This window comes from Serinus canaria, chromosome 4, assembly GCF_022539315.1.
Source record: "Serinus canaria isolate serCan28SL12 chromosome 4, serCan2020, whole genome shotgun sequence".
In the NCBI taxonomy this organism is placed as follows: Eukaryota; Metazoa; Chordata; class Aves; order Passeriformes; family Fringillidae; genus Serinus; species Serinus canaria.
The window spans coordinates 14,784,337-14,809,428 of NC_066317.1; the positions used below are offsets into that span (position 1 = coordinate 14,784,337).

At 42.1% G+C, this 25,092-nt stretch overlaps 1 protein-coding gene across 5 annotated transcripts in view; it reads right to left on the minus strand.

The window, feature by feature from the left end:
* Window positions 1-531: 531 nt before the first annotated feature.
* Window positions 532-25,092, minus strand: part of SMAD1 (SMAD family member 1) — a 62,527-nt gene continuing 37,966 nt past the window's right edge. For all 5 annotated transcript variants that reach the window (XM_030239360.2, XM_030239357.2, XM_030239359.2 and 2 more), the window contains exons 2-7: window positions 23,007-23,630; window positions 11,290-11,547; window positions 8,543-8,659; window positions 5,490-5,711; window positions 3,262-3,518; window positions 532-1,906 (exon numbers count right to left, since the gene is read on the minus strand). In XM_030239360.2, the coding sequence (XP_030095220.1) occupies window positions 1,763-1,906; window positions 3,262-3,518; window positions 5,490-5,711; window positions 8,543-8,659; window positions 11,290-11,547; window positions 23,007-23,406 (1,398 nt within the window). In that variant the 5' untranslated portion in view covers window positions 23,407-23,630 and the 3' untranslated portion in view covers window positions 532-1,762. The remainder of the gene's footprint in view (window positions 1,907-3,261; window positions 3,519-5,489; window positions 5,712-8,542; window positions 8,660-11,289; window positions 11,548-23,006; window positions 23,631-25,092) is intronic.

The following is a 25,092-nucleotide window of genomic DNA, read 5'->3' on the forward strand; positions in this document are numbered from 1 at the left end:
ACATTTGTGCTATGACCCTTTCTTTATGAAAAAGATATGTCAAACTGAATCTGAAGAGAAACCAAAAAACCTGTTATTGGGATGTAAAAGCAGCAGGTTCTTCTCAATAGGGAACTTGTAAATGATGGATTTTTTTTCCCCTGAGCAAGGGGAGAATTTTAAATTTTTTAATTTAAAAAAATGTATATACTGAGACAAGCTGTGGAATTAACTTTAACAAAAACACCAAAAAAAGGGAGGAAAAAGAAGAGAGAAAGGTGGCATTGACTCATACTCCAAAAAGGGCTATCACTCAATTACTCATTACAGAGACAGACAGATTAATTCTGTATCTGACTGAACACACAATGAGCTCTGCTGCTTAGCCTCCCCTTGCTCCTGAGTTTAGCAGGGCTACTAACCTGTACTAATCATTACATCTAAGCTCAGCACATCTTCATTTCTAGTTGCTCCTCCTCCAAGACCACACCTTTATCTGGTTTGTTAAGAGTCTGCTAAGAAGTGGACAAGACAAGGTTTTAATCAAATGTAAGCAGTAACAACAGGTTTTATTCAAAATTTCCAGTAAAGAGGACCCACTAGTTTTGGAATAAAAGTACTTGAAAGTACTACAGCTTACATGAATATAAAACAGCAAAGAGAAGAAAATAAACTAAGCAAAAAAAATTAAAAATATATATATATTTTTTAAGTTTGAAATAGACCCCCCAAAGGGATACTGAAGTCCTCCAGACAATTAACAGTTAATAGGTTTGGCAAAACAAGATTCTCTCACAAAATTAAAAGCCTACTTTTGTTACATAAACTGTATAAAACTGCTCAATAGTTAGAGAGCACTCTGTACAAATTTGTCTTGAAATACATATAGCTACAGCCTTCAAACTGCAGTAATTAATAATTTTGTCCTCTTCATGGGTAAAAGAAGCTGCACAATTGCTTTGGGGGAAAAGGAAGAGGCAAAAAATAGTCAGAACTAACAAGATGAAGCCACTATGAAAACAAAATGCACAACAAATTTCAGACCTCAGTTTAAACTAACACGCTATGTTTACAATATATTCTACATTTCAGCTGTCATTTTCCCCTCCCACTCCCACCTCCCCCCATTCAAATATTCCTAATTCTTTTATGGTCTAAATCTAATTAATTTCTAAACTTTCAAATACACCATACATACATTTAGCAAAAGAACATACCTAACATTCTTACAGCAGTATGGTCAGGACACAATTTCAGAGATAGCACACAGTTACTGAGATTAAACCTTATGCTTTCTTTTACTTTTAAAGAGAACAGTGTAATGTTTCCAAGAAGTACTGAAGAGGGGCTGCAGAAAGTAGACTTGGCCAACATCCACTCTCAGCTCCAGAGGACATGGGGGAAACAAGTGAGTGCTGAATGTAAGGAAGGAGAACCTTAAGAGTGACGGCTGCAGGAAAATCCTTTGGGAACTCTGTCCAGCACACTGAGTTTGGCTTTGGCTCTGTTGCCCCTCTTGTACTAAGCCCTGTAAATCAACTCCACAACAGTACATTACAATGTAAACTAAAATTCTTTATACCAACAGTATGTCAAAGGGGTTTATTTATCTTTGTTTTCTGAACCCAGCAGTTGGTCACAGAAGTCAAGTGTTTTCATGGCTCTTTTTCAGCTGTTGCCAGCTGAGGAGGGGGAAAAAAAATAAAAACGTGTGTCTGACTCATACATCTTTCAAGTACATGCAAGGCTCAACTGTTTCCAAAATGCAGGAGCTTGGGACCTTTTAAGACACTGAAGAAATAGGATTATGAGGAGAGCCCATCTGAGTAAGTACTTTATCCAGCCACTGAAGGGGACCATGGAGATGTATCTCTATCCAGCATGGAGTGCTCGTTACATCCTGGCGATGATATTCAGCTCCCCAACCCTGGAAACAGAATCATAAGTGGGGAAAGAAAAAACAAATCACCTTATATTATAATACTAAATGTGTGAAAAGCGTACTTCTCACCAAAATAGCTTTCAGCAGTCATTATCAGCAGGGTGGCACAGCACCCATAGCACCCATCAACTATTATCACATTTCAACAAACAAATCAGAAGCTAAAAAAATCATAAATGTGGAAAAGTATCATTTCAGATCTCTTGGAATGGAAGTCTTTGAAGACAAAACCTGTAGCAGTGCAAAATTTCCCCATACATCACTGCCAGCTGCCTGAGCTCCCTATAAAGCCTCTGAAGAGGGGGATATTCAAATCTTCTCTGCCAAGACTGAAAATAGAACAAATTGGGTGGAAATGCTGCCAAGCAGATCAAAAACTTAAAAGATGAAATGATAAGACTGATGTGGAAATGGGGCTGAGGCATCTGTCTGACAAGAACCAAAGTATCATTCTCAGGATGGGGATGATAAATGGAGCAGTAAGTCAGAAGCATTCCTCCTTGGAGAAAGAGGGCATGGTCATCCCTCATCAGGCTGTTTCTCTACTTAAGACAGGTTTTGTTTCAGCTCATACCTAATTCTGTTACAGTAATTACCAAAGATATGAAGAGATATTTAAAAGCATTCAAAATTGTTTTTGTAAGCGAACTTTTTGCAGCAGGTCTGAAGAGCAGACTATGACATCTGTAAGTACAGTTTGCTCTGCTCTGTATTAATTTAATCCCTAATGAAGGGATTTCCCAGCTCCCAGCAGCTCTGAACACTGTGCAGTGCAACTTCCAATACACAAGAGTTCCTGTTTGACTGCTTAGGCAATGGATGCAGAGCTGTAAACAAACTATTCCATTTTAGGAACCCCTGTCTTTACACATCTGAAAGTTCTCCTCCTCCCATCATGGAGAGGACTGCAGCATATCACCATCTTCATTTGATTACTTTCATTTAAGGACCAGCCCTTTCATATCAGTACCTATGCTGACACTCACACAACAGCCACATCACAAATCCTGACCTTGCATGCCTTCCAAGAATAGAAGGGTATGGCATATTATTCTAAATAATGACTGCAGCTCGTAATTTGGGAGTTGCTGGTCAAGATACAAAGGACTTATGTGAAGAAACATCTTCTGTAAGTCACCTCAAGCTTTCTAAGTATGTGGGTCAGATGGTTTTTTGTCCACAAATACTTCATTTCACTAAGATCTGTCTTAGACTTAATGAGCAGTTCCATACTTAAAATAGGCTGATGAAGGGACTTACTGGACCATTCAAAATCACTGCACTAAGAAAAAATAGTTTACTTTGCTTACAAAATAATCTCAAGCAAATTGCCCACATACCTTTACAAAACTCATCCGGAGAGTGCACATCTTAGTAAGCTCATACACTGTCTCAAAGCCATGGTTCACAGACTGAGCCAGGAGTTGAGCAAACTCTTGATTATTGAAAATCTTCAGACTGCAGCCACTGGGGATTTTGCAGACCGTGGTGGGATGGAACCCGTGGTGGTAGTTGCAGTTCCGACTTTGCACAAAGATGCTGCTGTCGCTCAAACATTCAGCGTACACCTCCCCTCCAACGTAGTAGAGATGGACACCTGCGAGGAGAAGGTGGCAAATTCACACTCTGTGTCTGTTTTCATGCTCTGTCTCCACAGAGATAGGCTTCTGTTCAAAGAGATAAACCTTAATTACATATCAGAGTATCATCTGTCTTCATTTCTACTTTTCTCTTTCATCAGCAGGCAATCTAAAAGAAGAGTATGCATGTATGCATGTTTGCATGAATGTATGTATGGGGAATCAACATGTTGTATATTCAACAACACCAAACTAGCAAGCACAGTAGTTCTGATGCCTTCCATTGGACAACGTGACCACTTGAACTTTTTCTCATTATATTTAAGTGAAGCAGTAATTGGGAATGCAAGCAGAGAGAGCAGAAATCTGCTGCATCATTTGTAGATACTAAAGCAGCCCCAAGCTTGATTCTTTGGAAAAGTCTTGAATGCTAATTTGGGTAGCCTGAGTTGTGTCAGCTAGCTTTAATTCAAGAAAGCTAAGTGGGAAAAAAAGGCCTTTGTATTCCTCAGACCTATCTGCTAAATGAGGCTACACACCAATTTTACCGTCCTCTCCCCATCTAGGGCCTACTCTTTCACCCGTCATCCACAGCAGCAAAGCCCCAAAAAAGTAACAGACAGAGAACCTTTGTGTCAATAAGTCAATTCTAAAGGTTTTGAGAAAGCAAGAAAATTTACCTTCTGTGTTTAAAAATGGTTTATTTGCGACTTAAACCTTTCACCTCCCCCAATGTCACAAATCACAGAGGTGAACACGGAGAATTAGAAAACTCGACTGCAGTCTAGTAAGAAAGCCTTGACTGTGCTCTGTCATGCAAGATTTTGCCACTGACTGTGTGGGTAGATACATACTCTCACCTGATCTGCAAAAACATTTATGGTTACGTCTTCAAGTTTGGGATTTACTCCTCCTTTCTCAAAGACTAACAGTTCCACATCACCATTACTTGTAAACCTTTACTTATTGAACTGCATCCTTGTCTCTCCCACACTCTGCTTTGGTACACACGCAGTTAAGTGCTTCAGCAGAACTCTGCCTGCAGCTGGGTTATTCCTAACAGGAAAAATGAATGAGGTGTTAAATAAATATCCTGATACTTGGGAAGATGGATGGGGAGGAAAAGAAGGAAGAAGTATTAACACTTGAGTGGCACAACACAGGTGTGGCACACTACTGAAAGCTGCACAAGTTCTCATGAAGAGAAAAGCTCTCCAGACCAGGGGCTCAGACTTGAGGACCTGACAGTTCTCTTCAGCTTCAGTTTTTTTCTCCTCTTCATGAACTGGCACATCTACCCCACTGCTTGGGCATGCTGAACCCTCAACTGTCTCAGAAAATTTACAGTTTACTAAAAATGTAAATACCTAAAATATGTGCCTTGCAGGAATGGCCCACTGCAGGGGGCAACGTCAGCTTTGCCTGCCATTACAGGTGAGCTCTCAGAAAAGAGGACTGTATTAAATAGTCAGGCATAAAGGTGAAGATTTTATCTTTTGCAAGACTGTCACAGACAGAGAAGAGAAGCACAAAATTCCCACTGAAAGAGTCACCCGCCTGTGAAAAATGCATTTGGAATAAACTGTTTTAGCAGGCTATCTCCCAAAATCCATGTTAGGATAGCTAATTTATGTTAAAACTAAGGCTAGCTAGAACATTTGGTGCCAAGAACCACAATTTGGATTTCCATATACAGCAATAATCAAGATAAATCAAGACATTTCATTAGACAAACTGCCTTAACCTCTAATTTAGATTTCGATAGCCTTCAGGCAAATAAAAATTGATTAAGGGTAAAAGCTTCCTGTAATTATAAACCAGGTAGGAACAATACTTTGTTTATAAGACTAGGCCAGAAAATTATATGTTTACCAACACAAGCACCTCTCCCACATGCTAGGCAAGAGCAGTTTACTCTTGAGGGCAGTCATGTCTCAGGAAACACCCCCCCCCCCCACCTAGAATGGATGGCCAGATCCCAAACTCACCTTTGCCAATGTGCCTCCTCGTGTTCTCAATGGTGGAGTTGCGGTTGACGTTGGAGAGCAGCCCCAGGCAGAACCTGTTCTTGTTGTTGGAGGGGTCAGTGAAGCCATCCACCAGGATGCTGGTGGAGGACGCGTGGAACGCCTCCCCGACGCGGTTGTTCAGCTCGTAGTAGACGATGGAGCACCAGTGCTTCGGCTCTTCGTAAGCAACGGCCTGGACATCTGCAAAGCCACAATGGAAACCTTACAGCCTAACAGGGCAGGAACACAGGCTTGAGGAGAAAAGTGTCCTAACCCGGCAGATTTGGGCTGCACAGGGTGAAAAAATTTCAACTCAAGACTCAAAAGAGACAAAGGCTGGTACGAGGTATGACCAGAAAAGTACAGAAAGCTCCTGGGCACACCCCAAGCAGTGCCCCAGTGTCCTTGCCCCTTTTTCTTACAACATGATACAGTGCAGGCCCAGACAGCAGAGAAATGCTGTAACTCTACAACTCAGCTTTCTTTCCTACTCAGTAGATGGATTTCTGCTTCAGTTCATTTTACTAACTAACTACAAGTCAACTGTTTGCTTACTGCAAAGTTGTACTGCAACAGGAAGAAACAGCATCACATGACTGCATCAAAGAACATTTCTCACTTTACAAAGAAGTACAGCAAGGCAGCTTAAATATACAGTCAGCAGATCAATTTTTCAGCATTCAGAGCATGACCAAATCTTTCTCCTGGGTTTTTTGGGAGAATGGTAGGAGACTTCAAAGAACCCAAAAAAGATTGACATTTGGCTGCAGAACATGCATGAAGCACAGCCCCAAATAAAAGGAGGCTGCTGAGGGGTTGTGGTTGCTTTATGTGTGCCTTCTTTTAAATGAAAGACACTATTTCACTACTAAGACTAGAAAAGTTGGACTTGCTGCTGAAACACCAATTTTGCAGATCCCACTACAGGGCAGAATGCTAAAATGAAAATCAGACTGGTAATATGGGAAAACTTGTTTTTTCTGGCCAGAGGTTTCCTTCTCCCAGCTCCAAGATTTTACAGATATCAATCAACTAAGATTAGTGTTCACTTTTTCCTCTGTTCACAGATCACACCACAATGAGTTTCTGTTACAAAAACAAAAAACCAAAGTCCCCTACAAACCAGCAGTACACAGTTGATACAAAAGGTGGCAAATAATCATGAGCAGGATAACACATCCTACATCACTGTGGCAAAACTACTGAAAATAGAGTTTATTGCTAATAACTTGCTTGAAAACACTGGTAAAAAGCTGATCTTTCCTGATAATCTGGCACTTTCTATCCCTTCACATCACTGTTGAAAGGAAAAAAAAAAGAAGAAAAAACAGTCTTTAATTATTAGTAAGAGGTTGCTACATTTTTAATTCCCATAAAGATGCCAGCAACTATCAAAGCTGCAGCTTTGCCCCAGTTCTCAAAGTCAGGAAGAAATCTTGCCAGCTGGCCATTCTTACAGAATTAATCATATCTCTCTCACACAGATTTCATACTGACTTCCTCACATTTGCTTTAAGTCATGCAGAGCAGGTGCGTTTGGTCTCTCTATTCCCAGCATGGGCCAACAATGGAAATTACCCAACTTCATTGACAGGATGCAGCTTGTTCAATCAAATCTCTTAAGAATAACAAATCACCATGAAGAACACGCTTCTACAAAGTTTGCAACAAAAAACGATGCAGTAAGTTCACAGTAAAAACTTTTCTTCTACAACCTGCAGCAGATTTTTTTAAAAGTAGCGCAATCACAGCATACATATGTGAATAATAAACATGTGAAGGTACCTGAAAGTCTTTCTTTTTAATGAAGGGACAGAGAGGAAAATCCACTGTACTAAAGTACTAGAAGAGAAAAATATCAATAGACAATTTCTATTTTGAAATGGCTGAATTATAAAGAGCAAGAAGAAAAATACAAACCCTCTTTTCTTTGTCATCTCTCATGTGTTAGAGGAATTCTATAATACACATTTTGGGAGAGAGACACAAATGCACAGGTCTGCAGTTAGGAATAAAGTTTGAGAAATGTATTTTGGGACAGTAAATTTCTGGCCCAAAATTCCTGCAAACTACTTATACCCTCAAAGTGTAGTCTGTGTGATCAGCAAAAAATGGAAGTGCTACAGACTGAGTTTATCACATGCAAAACTCATTCCAAGCAGAGAGTAAATAGGCTAACACAAAAGCCATCCAAATTGTGCTAAGAGAGCAGATATACTTCCTGAACCAAGATGTTGACCTTAGCAGCAAAACAAATACCAAAAAAAAAAAAAAAAACCAAAAAAAAAACCCCAACCCCAGAACCCAAAAAACCCCACCAACACCAAAAAATCCAAACCACAACAGTTCAATTGTTCATATGCTTGTGATCTTGATAATCGTCCTGGCACAGCATCCAGCTTGCTGCTCTTTCTTGGCATTTCTTGGCATGGGCCACAAGTGTGCAAGCTGAAATGTTCTCTGAAGGGGTCATTTCTCACAAGGTGATGATGAATGCACTGAACCCTTTGCTCAGCAGCCACGGCCGCTGCTGTGGCTTCAACAAGCAGTGTGTAAAAAGATGTCTGGGTCACGGTACATAAAGCAATAGGCCTTTATTTCATACAGAGTTTTAAAATCTGTAGCAATGCCACACCTTAGGCAGATTGCTCTGTATTCTGCAACTTCAGAGAAGTTCTTTCCATTCAGAGATTAGTGGAAGCTCCCAATAGAAAACATAAAATTGCTTTGGTCTTTGAGTTGGCTGGGAGAAAGAAAGTAATAAACTCCATATATTCTACATTTTTAAAGAGTCATGGGATGAATTCCTCTCTTAAATAAATATTTACATTTATAAATAATCTCCAGCTTTACTATTTTATCCCTTACAACAGCAGAAGAAAAATTACATGTCCCTTTTTTTTTCTTTTCCACAGAGAAAAATTTTCATGAACAACATTGATCCAAAATTAAAACTCAGTTATTACTCCTAAGTTCTGGAGGTTCTTTACTCTTTAGAAGCAAAGCAGAAAACATGAAGGAGGTGTCCTTACCTCCTCTGTGCACGTCAGGGGGAATTGCAGGTGCCATCATGTTGGTATCCATGGGCTGCGAGGTATCGTGTGTCATCGGATCTTCCGGAGGCAGGTAAGTGGGCGGGGGAGTATCAGCTAAATATAGAAAAGGCAGATACATGAGTCCTTCCCTCTCTTTAAAGCACATCAACATATCCACATAAACAGTTTGAGCCTGGAAATGCTTCCAGCCTAACTCAGCTATAAACTTCCACCCACCAGAAATCTGAAAAAGCAATCATGGACCTCGAATAAGGAAAGCAAAGAATTACTGTGTATATTAAGCACAACTGCAATAAAAACAAATCACTTCACCCCCACATAAGGCCACAAAAGAAAGCTCAGCTGTGTTTCCAACCCACAGTTCTGCAGGCTGAAAGTGCCATACAAACATCAGGGCACAAAAAGGTCTCAGGGCCCAGCCAGCAGTAGATACTGAATATGTTAAAAGTGAACAGAAGCTTTTCTGTTTCCAACACAATTATACCAGCAAATTATTTAAACATCCCAGCTATATCCAGGGCCTTATCATTGTCAGTGCAAAGTATTAGCTCTGTTTCCCTAGTCTGGGAATAGCAGAAAGTGTACAGGAACCCAAATCCTACAAAAGTGGCCTTGTGGGTCTGGAATTTCTCTGTCAGTGTTTCTGTCCTGTCCCACTCAGGGCTGCATCACTAGCACAGGAGCCCATGCACAATGCCCACACTCATTAACATACGGCTGTCAGCTCTGTTTGAAGTGTCCCAGACAGCACTGCCCTTCAGCTGCCTATTCCACTCCTGGGAAAGCTTCCCAAAAGATTTCCTACAAGCTGCAGTAAGTTGCCAATGTCACCATTTCCCAATAAACCAGAGGACACTCTCCTCCAGATCAATTGCACAGAAGTACATCCAAGAGCTAGAAACCCTTGCCTGATCCCTGCAAGCTTTTGCTGCAAAAGCTGGGATTAGATTACCACTGTGATGTCTCTGCTGCTGCTCATCCACATTTATTTCCATTACTGAGAGTATGGATTGCAAACTACCACAGCAATCACAGGGGATTCCAAAACTCTGAAAACCAAATTAGCATTAACAAAATGCAGGAGAATGCTCTGTAAGTTTGGGGGGGTTTTTTGTGGAGTGGCGGTTTTGATTGGATTGTTTTTAATGTATTTTTTAAGAAAACATATGTTCATGAAATTTATTAACTAACTTATTGTTTACCAGGTATTTTGTATTTTACATCTAATGCTGGCAGGTGCCTGGCTAATTCTGTAACTTGAACACATCCAGGATGAGAAAGCAGCAGAGAAAGGCAGAGATGGCAACAGGGTTGCATTAAAAGCTTAACAAACTGCACTGGATTTTGAGTCCCATGTTTTACTAAGCCTTAAATGCTCATGTGTGTGCAAATACGATGTTGGTCATGCACAAGAGTCCAAGGCCACAGGCAACAAATTAAGCAGTATCTAGAAAGTTTTCAAGGCTAACTGCTTTGCCCCTTTGTTTTTGTATTTTCCAGATGTCAGCCTCTTTCCCCATTAGTGCAAGATGGACAACTGTCCAGGCCTAAGCATCAAGGACATCAGTATCCTGACCTCCCCTCTAACTCAATTTCTTCACTGCAGCTGCAGACATTAAGGGCATGTGGACAGAACAGACCTTCAAAGATCAAGTGAACTTCCACAAGCCAGCATTCAGGAAGACCTTGTTAGGTCTTTATCTCTGCTGGAAGAGCCCCAACCACAGCAATCATGTAAAAAAAAAAAAAAAAAAAAAAAAAAGAAAAAAGAAAAAAGAAAAAAAAGACAGCTAACTGGTTTCACAGCAAATTCTCACATTTTTTAGAAAAGCCAATACAAACTCTTTCCTTCCTTCCAGCAAATTCAGTAGTTTTCACTCACCAGAGAAAAATTTGTAACAATTAGCAAGAGAAGAAATCTATGGATATTAATTTCATGCAATAGGAAACAGATTTTCACAAATCTGTTGCTTTGTTTACACATACCCTCCCCATAGCCCCTGAAGGAAACAGGCAAACAACATCAGTAAGCATTTGTACTGCATCCTTCTCCCAGCATTTAGATCAAGAAATGCACCACAGATTGCTTCTGCAGTATTTTTATCCAGCTTCATGTAAAGAGCAAAAAACGGCAGCTGCACGGAATTTCCTTCAGACACCAGTCAACAAAGGAAGGCTCTTCTCTGACTGTATTTAGTAAAACAGCCTGAAGAGTTATTTGAAGAGCCTGATTTTCAGTTGAAGCTCCTTGGAATTACACCACTATGAGAAGAAATTGTTTATCAAGTAGCAATAACGTGATCACCTTGAGAAATATCCCATTTCGGAGGAAATAAAGCCTTGTGCTGAACTTATCATCATAAGCAAGGATGATCTCTAGCACCACACTTCTGGTGCATTGAACAATACACTTTGTGGGCTAAACAGCTGAACTGGTCCCCAAAACATTTTGGATCCCTCCCCACACCTCACAAGAGTTCTACAAGAGTTCTACAAGAGTTCTGATCACAAGAGTAATGTCTGAAGTGTGTTTGAAAGAGGCACAATCTCAAAGCCTTCAATATTACCAGACAAAGAGATTCTGCACTCTTTATTACCTTACAAGTGTTAGCTTTCTATTAAACACAAGTGTTGGCCGATCATTTGGTGTTACTGAGCAAAAAAGTCCATGACAGCAGTGATGTCCAGCCACCTTCTCCCTCCTCAAGGGAAGCTGACCCTACCTGGCATCTGGAAAGGACTTCCCGGGTCTGAGCTGGCTGGAGAATGTGGGTAGGTGCTGCTGCTGCTCCCAGGCGAGTTGGGGTAGCTGCTGCTGGGCGAGTGTGGGAAGGGGTGACTGCTGGGCTGCTGGAAGGAGTCCGGGAAGGTGGCGTTGTGCGGCATGTGGGGCTCGTTCTGCCCCAGGTTGCGGAACTGAGCCAGGAGGCTGTGCTGGGGGTTGTACTCGCTGTGCCTCGGCACCAGCACCGGAGGAAGAACTGCAAAGGGACAAAGAGAGAAAAGCCACAGCGTTAGAGACTCGGTCCTGAAGGTGTACAGGGGGAAAAAGCCCAGGTTCTTCCCCTGCCCTGGCATATCCGCAGGTGCCTCAGAAACAAGGTAGTCAAAGCTGGGAGCACATGTCCAAGCAAGAACTCCTTCCTTCCTTCCTTCCTTCCTTCCCTCACATCCGGACACTGCACAGCTCAAACCCGCAGCTCGAGATCGCCAGATGGGAGCCTGTTCTCACACAGGGCCAGCGAAGAGGAGCCAAGAACAAACCACAGTTCTGTGTTTCGGTCTCACTCGCACGAAGAGGTGCTGGGGGAAGAGCCTGACAATGCTGACATGCAGTTCCTCCTGATGCACTTGTCATCTGACTAATCACCTAATGGCCTGTAACCCAAACCCTTGCTAATAAGAACACCTTTTTTTTTTTTTTTCTGAAGACAATACTAATAAGCCTTGAACTCAGTCTGGTCCCAACAGCTGTAATTTTATTTTTAACCTAGACTATGTTCTTACAAGTTTCTATTAAAACAGTTATTAACTCTTCAAGTCAGTTTACAAACTCTGCAATTTAAACAAAATTATCTAGTTCAAAAAAACCAACTGAGCAGCAATTGAGCTGCAACTATGTGCCACTATGGGATCAGAGAAACATCAGAAACTACGAGTCTCACCACGCTTCTGAAGCCTTCTCAGCTGTGAAACAAAGGTCTCTTTCAAACTGAGAATATGAACACGATACCAGATACACTAAGATAAAAGAATCAATTCTTTTTCCAGCCCCTCAGCTTCTGTCTTTGAATGCCTCACACCAAAGTCCAAAATCCGAAGGATTAAAAGCTCTTCTTTCCACAGAAATGTTTGGGTGATGGATAGGAGAAGAGAGACAAGGTCAGGGAGAGGGAGGTCCATGCACAATGTAGTGGGAGAGAAATAAAAAATCAAGTCCTCTTCACGTCTTCCCCCTTTGGAACCGCTGTTTCCCAACTCCATGTCTGAGCAGGACTGGAAGAAAACCCCCCCACCCCCCCCAGATAGTCTGCCTTCAAGAGAGGGTGCCAAAAACCCAACAAAACCCAGGAAAAACAAGCCAAGGCTACCATCCCCTCTCCTTGAGACTCCTGCTCTGGCCTCAACACCTGGGCACACAGAAGAGGAACAGGAGCATGTGTGATCAACAAGCCTACACAGACATAGCTATCATTCAGATTAAGAAAGGTGTTTTGGAGACAGCTGCTTTATTAAAAGCCTGAATTACAAGCTAATTGCCAAAAAAAACCAAAACCAAACATTTTCTTCACATAACAAACAGGTTCTTCCAGGACACCGGGGCATCTTTACTCTTCCAGCATTTTGCTATTACAGAAACAGCACTTTAGTGTCCTGGAGTCCAAGAGTACCAGGATAATCCCTTGACACATAGACCAGGTCTGAGGTCTAGGTTCATGCTTAAAAGGGATATAAATGAATGTCAAAAAACCCCCTCACTCTCACCAAAAACTCACTGTCTATTCCTAAAGTCACAGATTAACTAAAAAGAAAAGAAGTACATTTCCCTTGCTCAGATTTTTTTTTTTTTGCATATGCCTAAGAGAGTAATTAAGCTCCAGTTTTTTCCTGCTAGTGGCATTAATGCAGGAGCAGTCTGATCCCAGAAATCTTCATTGAACATACACTGAAAAAAACCCAAACCCTCACTACTGAAATTCAGGCTGCCCAAGCAGGAGCAGGTTTTAAGCATTTAATCTGATCTCTCAATTTCTTAGAGAAACTTTGCTGAGATTCCAAGAGATCTCAAATATTTGAGGCAGATGTCACCCTTAAGTAGATTTGTTTAGATGTCAAAAAACCCAACTCCACTTTACAAGGCATAGGCAAAGTTCCTAATTATGGTGTTTTCTGAAACAAAACACATCCATCTGTCATTCTGTGGAAGTTCTCAATTGCAAAACACCCCAGGAGAAGCTGTATCTCCCCCAGCTGTGCAGACTGTTTCTTGCTCCAACACAACCATTCTGACATGCCACTGGAAAAGGCTGTCATAAAAGAAGTTACTCAGCATTCAGGTGGACATCACAAATCCCTCATCCTCAACATGTCAGAGCCAAGCTCTCTGGATATTAGGGTTTCTCAGAATTAAGCTTGTTCTGTTAAATCAAGCAGTCCTTTTGCAGCTAGGTCAAGTACTATTTAATTGTCATAGTCAACATTTGCTGGGATAATAAATTACCAGTGAAAAAATTAACAATGAGATCATGTGTTAAAATGTATTTTCCCTTTCCTGTCTTTATGATTCTTCCTTACTTCTCTAAGCATTAAAAACACAGCTTTCCTATCTCTTCCTTTCCTGTGGATGAAGGTCAAACCATTAACTTTTATGGAGTTAATTTGTGCAGAAAGTACATCACCTACCTTTCCCATCCCCTACCTCACATTAAACAATGACACACATGACATCAGAGGAAGCCAAATGATTTACGGCATTTTAAAATAGCAGGAGAACAGGATATTTTCTGTATGTTTTCTGTAATTAAATTAATGCAGTGCCAGATTTTCCCAAGGTAAATATACATGTTTTCTCCTGTTGGGCAGAACCACTGGCAAAATTTAGAAGGACTTGAGATAAAAACAAGTCTCCTTTTCCCAGGTATCCTTCATGCAAACCCATGCTTTTTGTCCAACTACGCCAACCTTAAGTGAATAAATGCCAACTTCTTCAAAATGCACATGGAAAAGAATACAACTCGTATTGATACAACACAAACAGTCTCCAAAATATCACTGCAGAATTTTTATTAAGTGCTGCCCCTAATTCATATCCTCCCTGCATACACAAAACCTTCAATGAGGAGGAAAAGCCCTGAAAGGCCACATCAGGTAGGACAGAGCCTGCAGTGCCATAATTAGTCCAACCCCAAGTCACTCACTGCCAGAACCTGATCTCTCTGCAGCTCCCAGTTTTTTTGCAGGGAAGCTGCTCCCAGTGGAGCCACAGAGGAGTTAATTTGAGTGCTGCTCACTCAGGAGTAAAGACATGAGCAGGGACTGGGCCCTTTGGAGCATGGAAGGCTGCCAGGAGTTCAAACCATAAGGGGGACGCACACCCTTCTTGCTCCCCTCGCCCCTGCGCAAGGCACTGAGCTTCTGGTCAGGTTGCAGACCTCAGCCACATGGAATAACAAATTACTGAGGCTCAGTGCAGCAGGGGAGGAGGCTGATCTCTGCTGCAGCTGCCAGCTCCAGGAAGAGGTATAATTGAAGGGGAGAGAGCATGAGAGAGTTATTCGGTGCTAAGCCAGCACACCTGTTGCTATGAAATAATGAAGCAGCACACATCTTTGCTGTGCAGATCTCCGCAGGATGTGGCTCTGACCATTTGCAAACACAATTCCTCCCTTCCTCTTCAGCGGAAGGGAACACTGATACAATAAAAAATTCATTTTCTTTCTTTTTTTAAAATTTAACATCAGTATCATCAGCATATATTTAGAGGAAACATAATATTGAATACACTGTTGTCTTAAAAAGCTGCTGCAACAGATTTGCCAACTCAAGCTCATTAAAGTTAATGGAGTAGAACCACAAGTCATCCGACAGCTTGATTTCTGTAATTCTTCAAGCACCAGATTAAAAGGTTTTATGTGCTATATTGTGGCTAAATTTTGCTCCCAAGTTTTTCTATCAATGTGGACCTGCAGTTGAGAGTTAATACAGGACTACTACCAGTAAGGTCACTAGTAAGGAAGAGGGGGATAAAGCCCCAGGAAGCAGGCTGGGTGTGTTTGTGGAACTGTAGCTGAGATCCCGTGTCTGTCAAGCCAGCCTGGGAATTGGGGAGCTTGTTTTTACCATGCAAATAAGACCAAATATGCCTGCACCAAACAAGAGGAGCTATATTAAAGAAATTAGAGCTACAGGGCAATTTAACCCACAGGGCTATTTCATCTAGGAGCCAAGAATGCCAAAAATACAGAAGATAGACCAAAGGCAACCTGGCTGTTCAGATAAATGTTCTGACTAACCACACCAAGGAAGAAATGCTTTTATGAAAATGTAATAGTGGCCTTTGAAGAAACTAACTGATCTCTACTCTTTTTATCTCCAGTATGTCACCCTGTTCTTCTTCAGAAAACTAACAGCTGTGCTATCCTAAATAAAGATCTTCTTACTTTTCTTTTTTGTTCTATTTTCACATTCCAGAGATAATGATTTTAGCAAACACAGAAAGTATCCAATTTATGAACATAACTTCTTTTTTTTAAGTTTCTCTATGAAAAACCTCAAACTAATCCAATCCAAAGGACCTGCTGTACTTTCAAAGAAGCATATTTTCTATCCAGATGGGTTTTGATTACTTTACACAAGGCCCAGATGACAGCTAGTTTCCCTCAAGGGCTCATTTTTTCCACACCCTTTGCATGTTATGTGAAAATTTGGGTAGGTATCTCTCTTTCCACGTATGGAAATTGAAAGACTATGTAAGGAAACACAAGGGGCCACATATAAGAAAGCAGACTTTAATCCACTTTCCTTGCCAAAGTAGATTCTACTCCTTTTGTAAAAAAAAATATTTATAAAATAAATGAAAAAAGAAAAATATAAGCAATTGGTGCTGGACTTCAAAACCACGACTTGGTTGACATATGTTCTGTAAAAGGGTTTGTACCACAACAGGGCCCTCAGTGCTAATGAAGACCTGACAACACTATCATTAGACAGAGTGCTTTAATTTCCAAGCATTACATAGCTGCATTTTCATCTGAATTTATGCAAAGCCACGTATGTTTTGCCAGAAAAACAGAACTACAGGTTGGGAAGGAGGAAAATCCTAAAACAAAAGTTCACACTGTCTGGAAATAAGAAAATCCTGCAAAGGCTAAATTGTAAAAAAAGGGAAGAGTTAGGAGAAGGAAAAAAAAAACAAAAACAGAAGCAACAAAAGACAGCAGCAGTGTTAAACTAATAAATTTGAACCCTCCTGAAGACTCCCAGCTTCATTTCCTGCCTTTGAGGTCACAGCAGCTGAAGCTGGCTGTGGCATCCTGATGAGCACTCCAGTCCCACGGTGGGAGATGGGAACAGAGCAGGTACCAACACATGCTCAGCTGGACGTGCTGCTCTCTGCAGCACCAGGGAGCCACTGAAGCCTTCTGACTGCCAGCCTTGCCAAGATCTTGCTTGTAAACAGTGAAACACTGGGTAGAGAGAAAACTTTTTATGTCATTAGGTTTTCTCATGTGCCTGAGTTATTCTTGGTTAAAAACATACAATTAATAAGCACTGTGTCAAAAGCCATCTCTGAGGATTGAACTTAAAGCTCTTCCAATAACCCTTGGCTGTGGTATCACAGCTTTGCAGGTTTCTCAAAAGGAGAAATTCCAGTCTTTGAGACTTTCACTCCAAACCTCTGTTCTAGTAATTATAGGTACTCAGTAATCTGTTTTGGGTGACAAAAAGACAAACTTTCTACTCCAGGAGAAAGCTGACAGCTGTCTTGTTTTCTCGACTCTTAATTTTATTTTGCAGTTTTGGGAGACCCCAAAGCTTGATTTGGCATTTTGTGCAGTTAAAAATGAAGACTGTATGTCTTGGGGAAAAAAAAAAAAGCAAAACAGTTGTTACTTTACTGACTTTGCTTTTACATCAGACATCTGGTCCAAATGCAGTTGACAAGTAATATTAGGACATTTCCTGCATTACAATATTCAGCTAACAGGAGATTTTATTTGCGGATGCTCTGATAAGCTGACATTCTGATTAAACTGACATTTGCCAAGGTCAATTTCAGAATTTAGTACTAATTGTATGCACATTAGTGAGGCAGTCCTTGTAAGCAGATTTGGTGGAGGAGCAGTCACAGTGATAGTGTATATTAACTCAGACATTTACACAGACCAGAGTTCAAATTACCTGTACCAAAGCCACAGTCACCATCCTACTGAGTAGGTTAAAATTTGGAAGTCTGGTCTTTCAAATCAGAAGAAACATCTGTGTCTGGTTAATTTTGAAGAAAGAAAACACACACAGAATACGACAGAAACATATCTTTCTTGATAACTTTTATCCCTCTATTGCAGTTTCTTTTTCTGACACATGCTGAGGCTAGACAAGGAAAGCTCTGCTGTTAGACCATTCCCTCCTTCCACCTCCTCATTTCAATTCCTCTCCCCCAGCTTGGCTCTGGTGGGGAATTTTAGAGCTGAATTCTGCAAAGCCAAAATGAAGGAAGTTTTATTCTGCTTGCCAAGCAAACTGACAGTTGCTTTTGCTATTTTGGGGAACCATCCTATAATTGTGCCCACCTGTTGTAGCAATGCTATTTTTAAAGTCACACCCAAGTGCACACAAGGCTGCACAGCAAAATTTCTCAGGGATGACACTGTGCAGAAATCCTGCTATGGGAATCATACAGGAGAAGGACTTTTGTAACCTGGTTCTACATATTAACTCTGAAGAGATGCAGCAATTTTGCCCTCCCTTACACCCCAGAAGCAGCTTCCCATTCGCCTTTTCCACTCCTCCCCCTCCTCTCCCCTTCTACCAGATGCCTGGCACTGTTGGCATTATCCTCCAGCAGGCCTGGTTCTGTGAGAGCCTGCAGTAGGTGTGTTGCCTTTCAGAGCCTCAGTGAGAGCAAAAAGCAGAGGAGATCAAAGACAAGTATGAAAATAATAATGTTAAAGTCATAGGCAGAGAGTCCACACCAAGAGCAAAACCAGCATGACACACCCACCACTCTACTCAGAGCCTGGGGACCTGGCCTGCTCTTGTGGCAAAAAGCAGCTGTACACACAGGTAAAATGGTTCTGGCCAGCAACAAGCTTGCTGAAGCAGACACACACTTTGAATTCATGGTTTTAATTGAAAGGAACATCACAGTTTTCAGCTGTGAAAATTCAACTGTTATGACACTGTTATTTGCATCCCCAAAAAGGCACCACTGCTTGCCCCCAGTTTGGCTGGAACATTGGCACCATCAGCTTGGTGAAGCCAGCTCTCTGAAGAAGAGAAGCTTAACAGAAGAAAACCATTCAGCCCTTTTAATCTACATTTTATTGGTAATTGCAAAAAAGTGGGGGATAGCCATCTACAGAAACACTGCACCTTCAACCACTTCCACACATTAAACATGAAAACAAAGTTAATTTCTCTTTTGCCTCCTTTGTAACGTATTATAAATTTAGAACCTAGCAGGATGATGGGGCAAACACAGCAGAGGCAAACACAAATCTGCATCAGAATGGAGGAGAGCTAGTGTTCACTAGCACTTTAGAAAATTAAATATTCAGTTTCTTCATCTTCCTTCCTTCCCCTTTAGCTAAGGCAAAACAACTGAACCTCCTCCCCTAAAGCCACATTAGAGGTGTGACTTATTATTATTATTTTTAATAGCAGTGGCAATTTAGCACCTCTTCATCCTCCTTGTTCCATATTCCATTCCTTTTGTTTTGCTGTCAGAGCAAACAGGATCCAGGCCTTTTTTTCCCCTAAAATCCTGGATGATAGCTTTCATCTGGTCCCATTGCCATAACTGAGGACAGAGGCAGCAGCAGAGGCTGCATCTCCGCAGAAACCTGAGGAGTAAGAGACTGTAAGGAAGTGTCTTAGGAGAGACACATTCTCCAGCAGCCCTGAGAGGTCATCTGTGGCATTTTCAGAGGGATGAGAAACATTGTGTCAGGTTTTTCCTCCCAGCCTCTGTGTATGCAGTACACCTAATTATTTAGCAAGTAAGGATAATCCCAACAGGTATCTCTAAACCAAAAAATAAAACTGAGGAGAAGCAGCAGATTCAGCCAAGCAAGCACCAGTTCAGCTAAGTGTGCCAGTTTTTAAGAGGCATCAAATTCAGACCTTGCCCTCCTTAATTAACAGCTTGGCTTTGCCTTGCCAAGGGAGAAATCCAACAGCCATTAACTACCCAGCTCCAGAAATAATCCTGCACACAACAGACTAGGGAACAGCAGCAGTGGGCTACTTTAACCCATCTTGAGGAGATACTTCCCCCTGGTACTCAAAGTGCAAGGCTGCATTCCCACTCCCAGCAACAAGTCTCTGTTTTCTCCTCTCATGTCCCTCCACCTCCACTCCTTCCCAGATGTCCTTCACAGGGCCGTATTGGAGCAGATGTTCCTGCAGCCAGAAGGAAAGCCCCTGTGCCGCCCTGATCAGCCTGGAAGATAACACAGCAGGCAGAGGACAAGTGCCTGTGATCTAGTTCAGCACTAGGGAACTGAGGGCTGGCACAACACAAGGAGCAGGAGCAGCCCATGCACCCTGCCGTGGAGCACAGCTCCAGCGTTCCATCAGCTCGCTGCTTCCAGGCTGAAAGAGTGTCACAGTGTCACAGGAGAGCCACCCTTCCTCACCTCCACCCTTGGTCCCCATGCTGTTGTGCCCCCGTCTGGCTCCACGTGAGCGAGCTGAAAGCACTGACCTTGCCAAGTTAACTGTGCCAAAAAGCAGTTTTCCACGAGCTAAGTTTTCTTGATTGATACACCACAGGAACAGACAGACCCCTGTGCCTGTGCAGAGCCTCCTGCTGAGGTCAGGCATGAGCACGGTGCTATTGTGTCACACCCATGTGCCTGCCAGGTGCCACACTCCCCTCCTGTGCAGGGACACTGGGAGATTCCCTCTTTGAGACTGCTGATAGTTTTCTGCCTCCTCTCACTGTTTACAACCTGTTCCTATCTAGGCTGGCTAACAAAAAAATCTCACTCGGATTCAGGTGTAGCTTTGTAGCTGGCAGACACACCACAGGGTGCCAGTTGTCATGCTTTCCAAGCTTATCTTCACAAGCTAAACAGTGAGGTTGGAATAAGGTGTCAAGGTAGAAAATCCATTCATGCCTCTGGCACTGTGGAAACTGAGATGCATCCACAGCACTGACTTCCCAACAAAGAGCACTACCTTACTTCACATATTTGAGGATTTACCACTAATCCATTCCTCAAACCTTACACAACACTGAAACAAATCCCACAACAATCAGCAGAAGAATGAAGGAACAGATGCCATCCCATGCATGGATCATACCCTTCAGATCTCCAGCAGCTGGTTCTGCACAGAACAGTTAAACACAGAGACCACGCTGTCAAGCAGAGCCAGAGCTTCGAGATGTACCTTGCACACAAAACATGTATCATGTACAATCTGAGTTTCCAGTTTTGCTTTGTCAAGAGAAAGCCTATGTCTAAGCCTTCTGGGAAACACAAACCTTGATATCTGCTGGAGTCCATAGATTGTTGTAAAAGGTGACACGTGCATGAATTCCCACTACCCATTAATCTCAAAGTGTAAGCACTTATGTGACACTAAAGGTGTTTTAGTGTCCTGGCAAAAATGGGGAAAAATGGTTAGCAGAATTTGGGAGTGACTGTCATGAAATGAAGATAAAGATCATGTTTGGAGGACAGCAAGAACAAGAAAGGGACAGGAAAAAAGAAGTCAGAAGTTATGGAGCACAGCTCTCAAGTCAAATGGGAGTTCAGCTACTCCCTGTTTCCCACTCAGCTGTTTTCCCACTCAGCTCCATGCAGTATCCCTCAAAACAATCTGTGGCTGACTAAACACAAACCCCTCCTACATTACATACCCAGCAGAAAATGTACACTTCAGTTAGACATCTTTTGAAAGTTTTAGTCTGTCTTGCATAACTCATTGAAGTGAACACAGAATATGGGCAGTGTCCCCAGCTGCACTGGGGGAGGTTTAGGTTGGACATTAGGAAGAATTCCTTCACAGAAAGGATGATCAGATGTAGGAATGGGCTGCTCAGGGAGCTGGTAGAGTCACCATCCCTGAAGGTGTTTAAGGAAAGACTGGATGTGGCACTCAGTGCCATGGTCTGGTTGACATGGTCGTGTCTGGTCAAAGGTTGGACTCAATGATCCCAGAGGTCTTTTCCAACCTGAGTGATTCTGTGAAGTGACTGGATATTTACAAACACCTGGTTTTAAATGTGACATGAATGGTCCACATGAGAAAGTTCTCAAACTCAGCAGTTGTTTTCAATACTAAAGCAAAATGGTTAGAACATGAAATCTGGCATTACAGTAAGAGCCCCACTGTTGCTCAGTCTGATAGAAAGAGAGGTGTTTCAGGAATCTTCATTTTCAGTATTTTGGAATACTGAATGCAAACAACCAATGCAGACATATGCACACAACTAGCAGTAGAAGTACATGACTATTTTATTATCCCTCCTGTACTTAACATGAAATTGCTGAGATTTTTTTTTTTTAATTTTAATTTTTTTCAGAACTGTTTTTCCAGAGCTGAGTTCCTTTGTTCAAGCTGCTGCTGTGTAAATACATACATTATGGGTATTGCATCTGCTGTTCACATGATTTCCAAGTTAATACTAACATAGCAAAGGGAAATATTTAACATCAAGATATGCACTATGCATTGCAGATCCAAGACAAATGCAATTTCCATCCACAGCAAAACAATCTTGTAACAACCTCATTTCCATCATGGTTCTGTGTATCCTTGCCACTCTACAGACAGCTGCAGAGTTTGTGAAATGGCTAACACTGATGGACTGCCCATACGTAAACCAGGGAAGTCCACCTGTGCCTGCAGTGCATTTCTGCAGCTGTACACCCTCACAAACAGCTGGAAACTAGTGATGACACGTCCAAGCACAGTTCATCTTAGTCCCTGGAAGTATTCCCTGATAATAAACTTGCATGAGTGAAATTAAGCACGGAGTTATCAAAAAGAGGTGTGGCCCTTGAAGAGGAGACTGGAGAGAAAATGGGTGGTGGCACCTTAAATAAAGAAGTGAGGCAGTGGGTAACAGGTAAACAAACTGTGTTTGCAGAACAGCTGACAGTAGAATTTCACATACAATCAAACAGTGCTATCTAAGTTCAAAATGAGGGGATTATAATCTGCTGTCTAAACTCAGAATCTTTTTAGAAGGCAACAATTGTGAGAGACACAATAAACAATATTATTTTCTGGAGAAACTGTAGTGATAAAGTGAAATAATAATTTGAAAATACTACTACTACTAATACTAGCAGTATTACTACTGCTATGTGTCAGGATGGTTTCCAAGCACAGATAATGCAAATAAATCCTTTATGTTAGCCTGCAATGCTTCATACAAAATCACAGGTCTGCACAGTTGAGTAAACAACGAATTAACTGAGGGATAGTGGGTACCAACATTCCCAGATGATACCAGGCCCAGCAGCCTGAGACACATACTAAGGCTACCTCTGTGCAGTGCTACAACATTTGTGCAAGTGAAGCATTCGCCCCTGTGAAAGGCAGAACTGCTAATTAATGCTTACATCCAGATAAACTGCAGAGGAAGAATCTGACATGTGCAAACAGCCACTTTTGCTTATTTAAGCCGATGAGTCACGTAATTAATTGCCACACTTTGCATCGTTCAGATAAGGTGTAAAGGTACAAACAAGGAAGAACCTACCAGGACTTTCCACCCGCTTGTAGTGGTAGGGATTGATGCAAACCTCCTTCTGTTTTGACCCAAAGGGGAACTCGCAGCATTCCAGAGGTTTCAGTTCGTGGTGGCTCTGCAGGTCGGGCCAGCGCCACACTCTGCAGTAAATGACGTGCGGGAGCCCCTTCCGGTGCGACACCTGGAGCCGGCCGTCCAGGGAACGAGGAATTGTGACACAGTTGCTGGGCTGGCCAGGACAGCTTAGTGCTTTCTCCAGCTCCTCCATAGCACCTTTCTTCTTCTTCAGTTTTTTCACTAATGCATCAACAGCTTTCTCTGCCCACTTCTCTTCTTCATCCCCTTGCTTCCACCCCAACAGCCTCTTCACTGCTGGGCTGGTGAAGGAGAATAAACTTGTTACATTCATGGTGACCTCGCTGTGGTGATACCACAGAACCAAGCAGGAACGACTGCCCTGTTCTTCCACCACCACCAGGGTACAGCAGATTGAGTCAGAAGTCAAAAGCAGCCTGGATCAAATAGTTCTGGTCCTTTCTCCTTTTCAATCCTCCAATCCCAGGAAGGCAGTGCTGACATCCCCCCTTGATGGTCACAACCTCCTCATTATTCTAAATCCTTCTGGTTGACAACCTAAAGGAGAGCATCAGAAAGAGGGGAAAAAAGGATTTTACCTTTAGCAGTTAAAAATGTCTCCCACCTCAACCCAGACGAGTGGTGTGATCAAAAAACAACCAACAACAAAACAACAACAAATGCTGACAACCTCCAGGACTGGACTCAAGGCACATCTGATGAAAACTTAAGGAGCAGGACCTGCTGCTGAATCCAGTACACCCCTATATGAGAAATCCAGTTCACCTTAAGTCTAGCCTAAAACAGTCCCTCAATTTAAATTTGTCATTATTAAGTGTGAGGGGTGCTACAATCTGCCTGTCAGCTGTTGCAACCTTAACCAGCAAAACATCTCAAGGAAACAGTGCAGGACCACTAGTGCTTTTTTTATTATTTATTTTAGAGAGCAGCTGGAAGCAATATTCCTCAACAGCAATGTGCTGTCCAGCTCTCTCCAAAACTGCCAGGCATGAAGTTCAAAAATCACTACACTAGACCTGAGCATAACTCAATCTGAAAAAAAACCAAAAAAACCAAACAGTTTTACCTACTTTGAGGAACAAGAAAAAAAAAAAGGAAAAAAAAAAAAAGATGAAACTAGAAAGATCTTATCCCTCACTCACTCACATGAGAAAGAAATCTGCATCTGCCCACCCCACCCAAGAGCCCTCAAGCCCTCAGAGCTCCTGAGCAGCCCATAAGGGAAAGCTATAATGAACTTCACTGATTATCCACTGACCCTCAGTGCTGCAATGTCTGCCTGATATACTCAAGGACTCATGAAGGAGTGGGAAGGACAAGGAAGTCCAGATAAGAGGATTTTAGAGAGCACAGTAGTCCTCAAGCTGGGAGACAAGGAATGGGACTGAAGAGATGGGTCAAGAGGGGGAGGAATGCCACATCTGCAGGAGTCCCAACCGTGAGCAGCAGGTTTTGTCCTTGTCCAGGCTGGGAGCAGGCAAAAGGCTCTGGCAAGGGAAACAGAAGAGACCCAGGACTGGCAGGGGGTGGAAAATGAGACAAAGAGCACCACACCACTGATTTTCAAATAGACAGACAAGACAGGAAACATATCCTGGACTGGATACCAACAGGTTGCAGAGGAAGGGGGAAGGGGAAAAGGATATGAATGTTTTTGTTGCCATCAGAACAACACAAAAAACACCCAACCAACCAGCAATCTGTACACACAGAATAGAAGGTGTCAGCACACCCACGTCAGACAGGATTTCACAGCTATACCAAGAAAAGATTGTAGACCTTAAAACTGCAAATGCCACGGCACACTTATCCTCTTGACTGTCATACACTGCGATGGTTTCATAGTATACCACTATATTTGAAGAACTTTAAGCTGAAAACCATCCACTTTATTCAAATTAACTTGTCACTAGAACAGTTACCTAATTGCAGAGGTTCATTTTTATTTGGCTGACAGCAGAAACTACATTTATGTGAGTAATGATTATGGACTAAGACA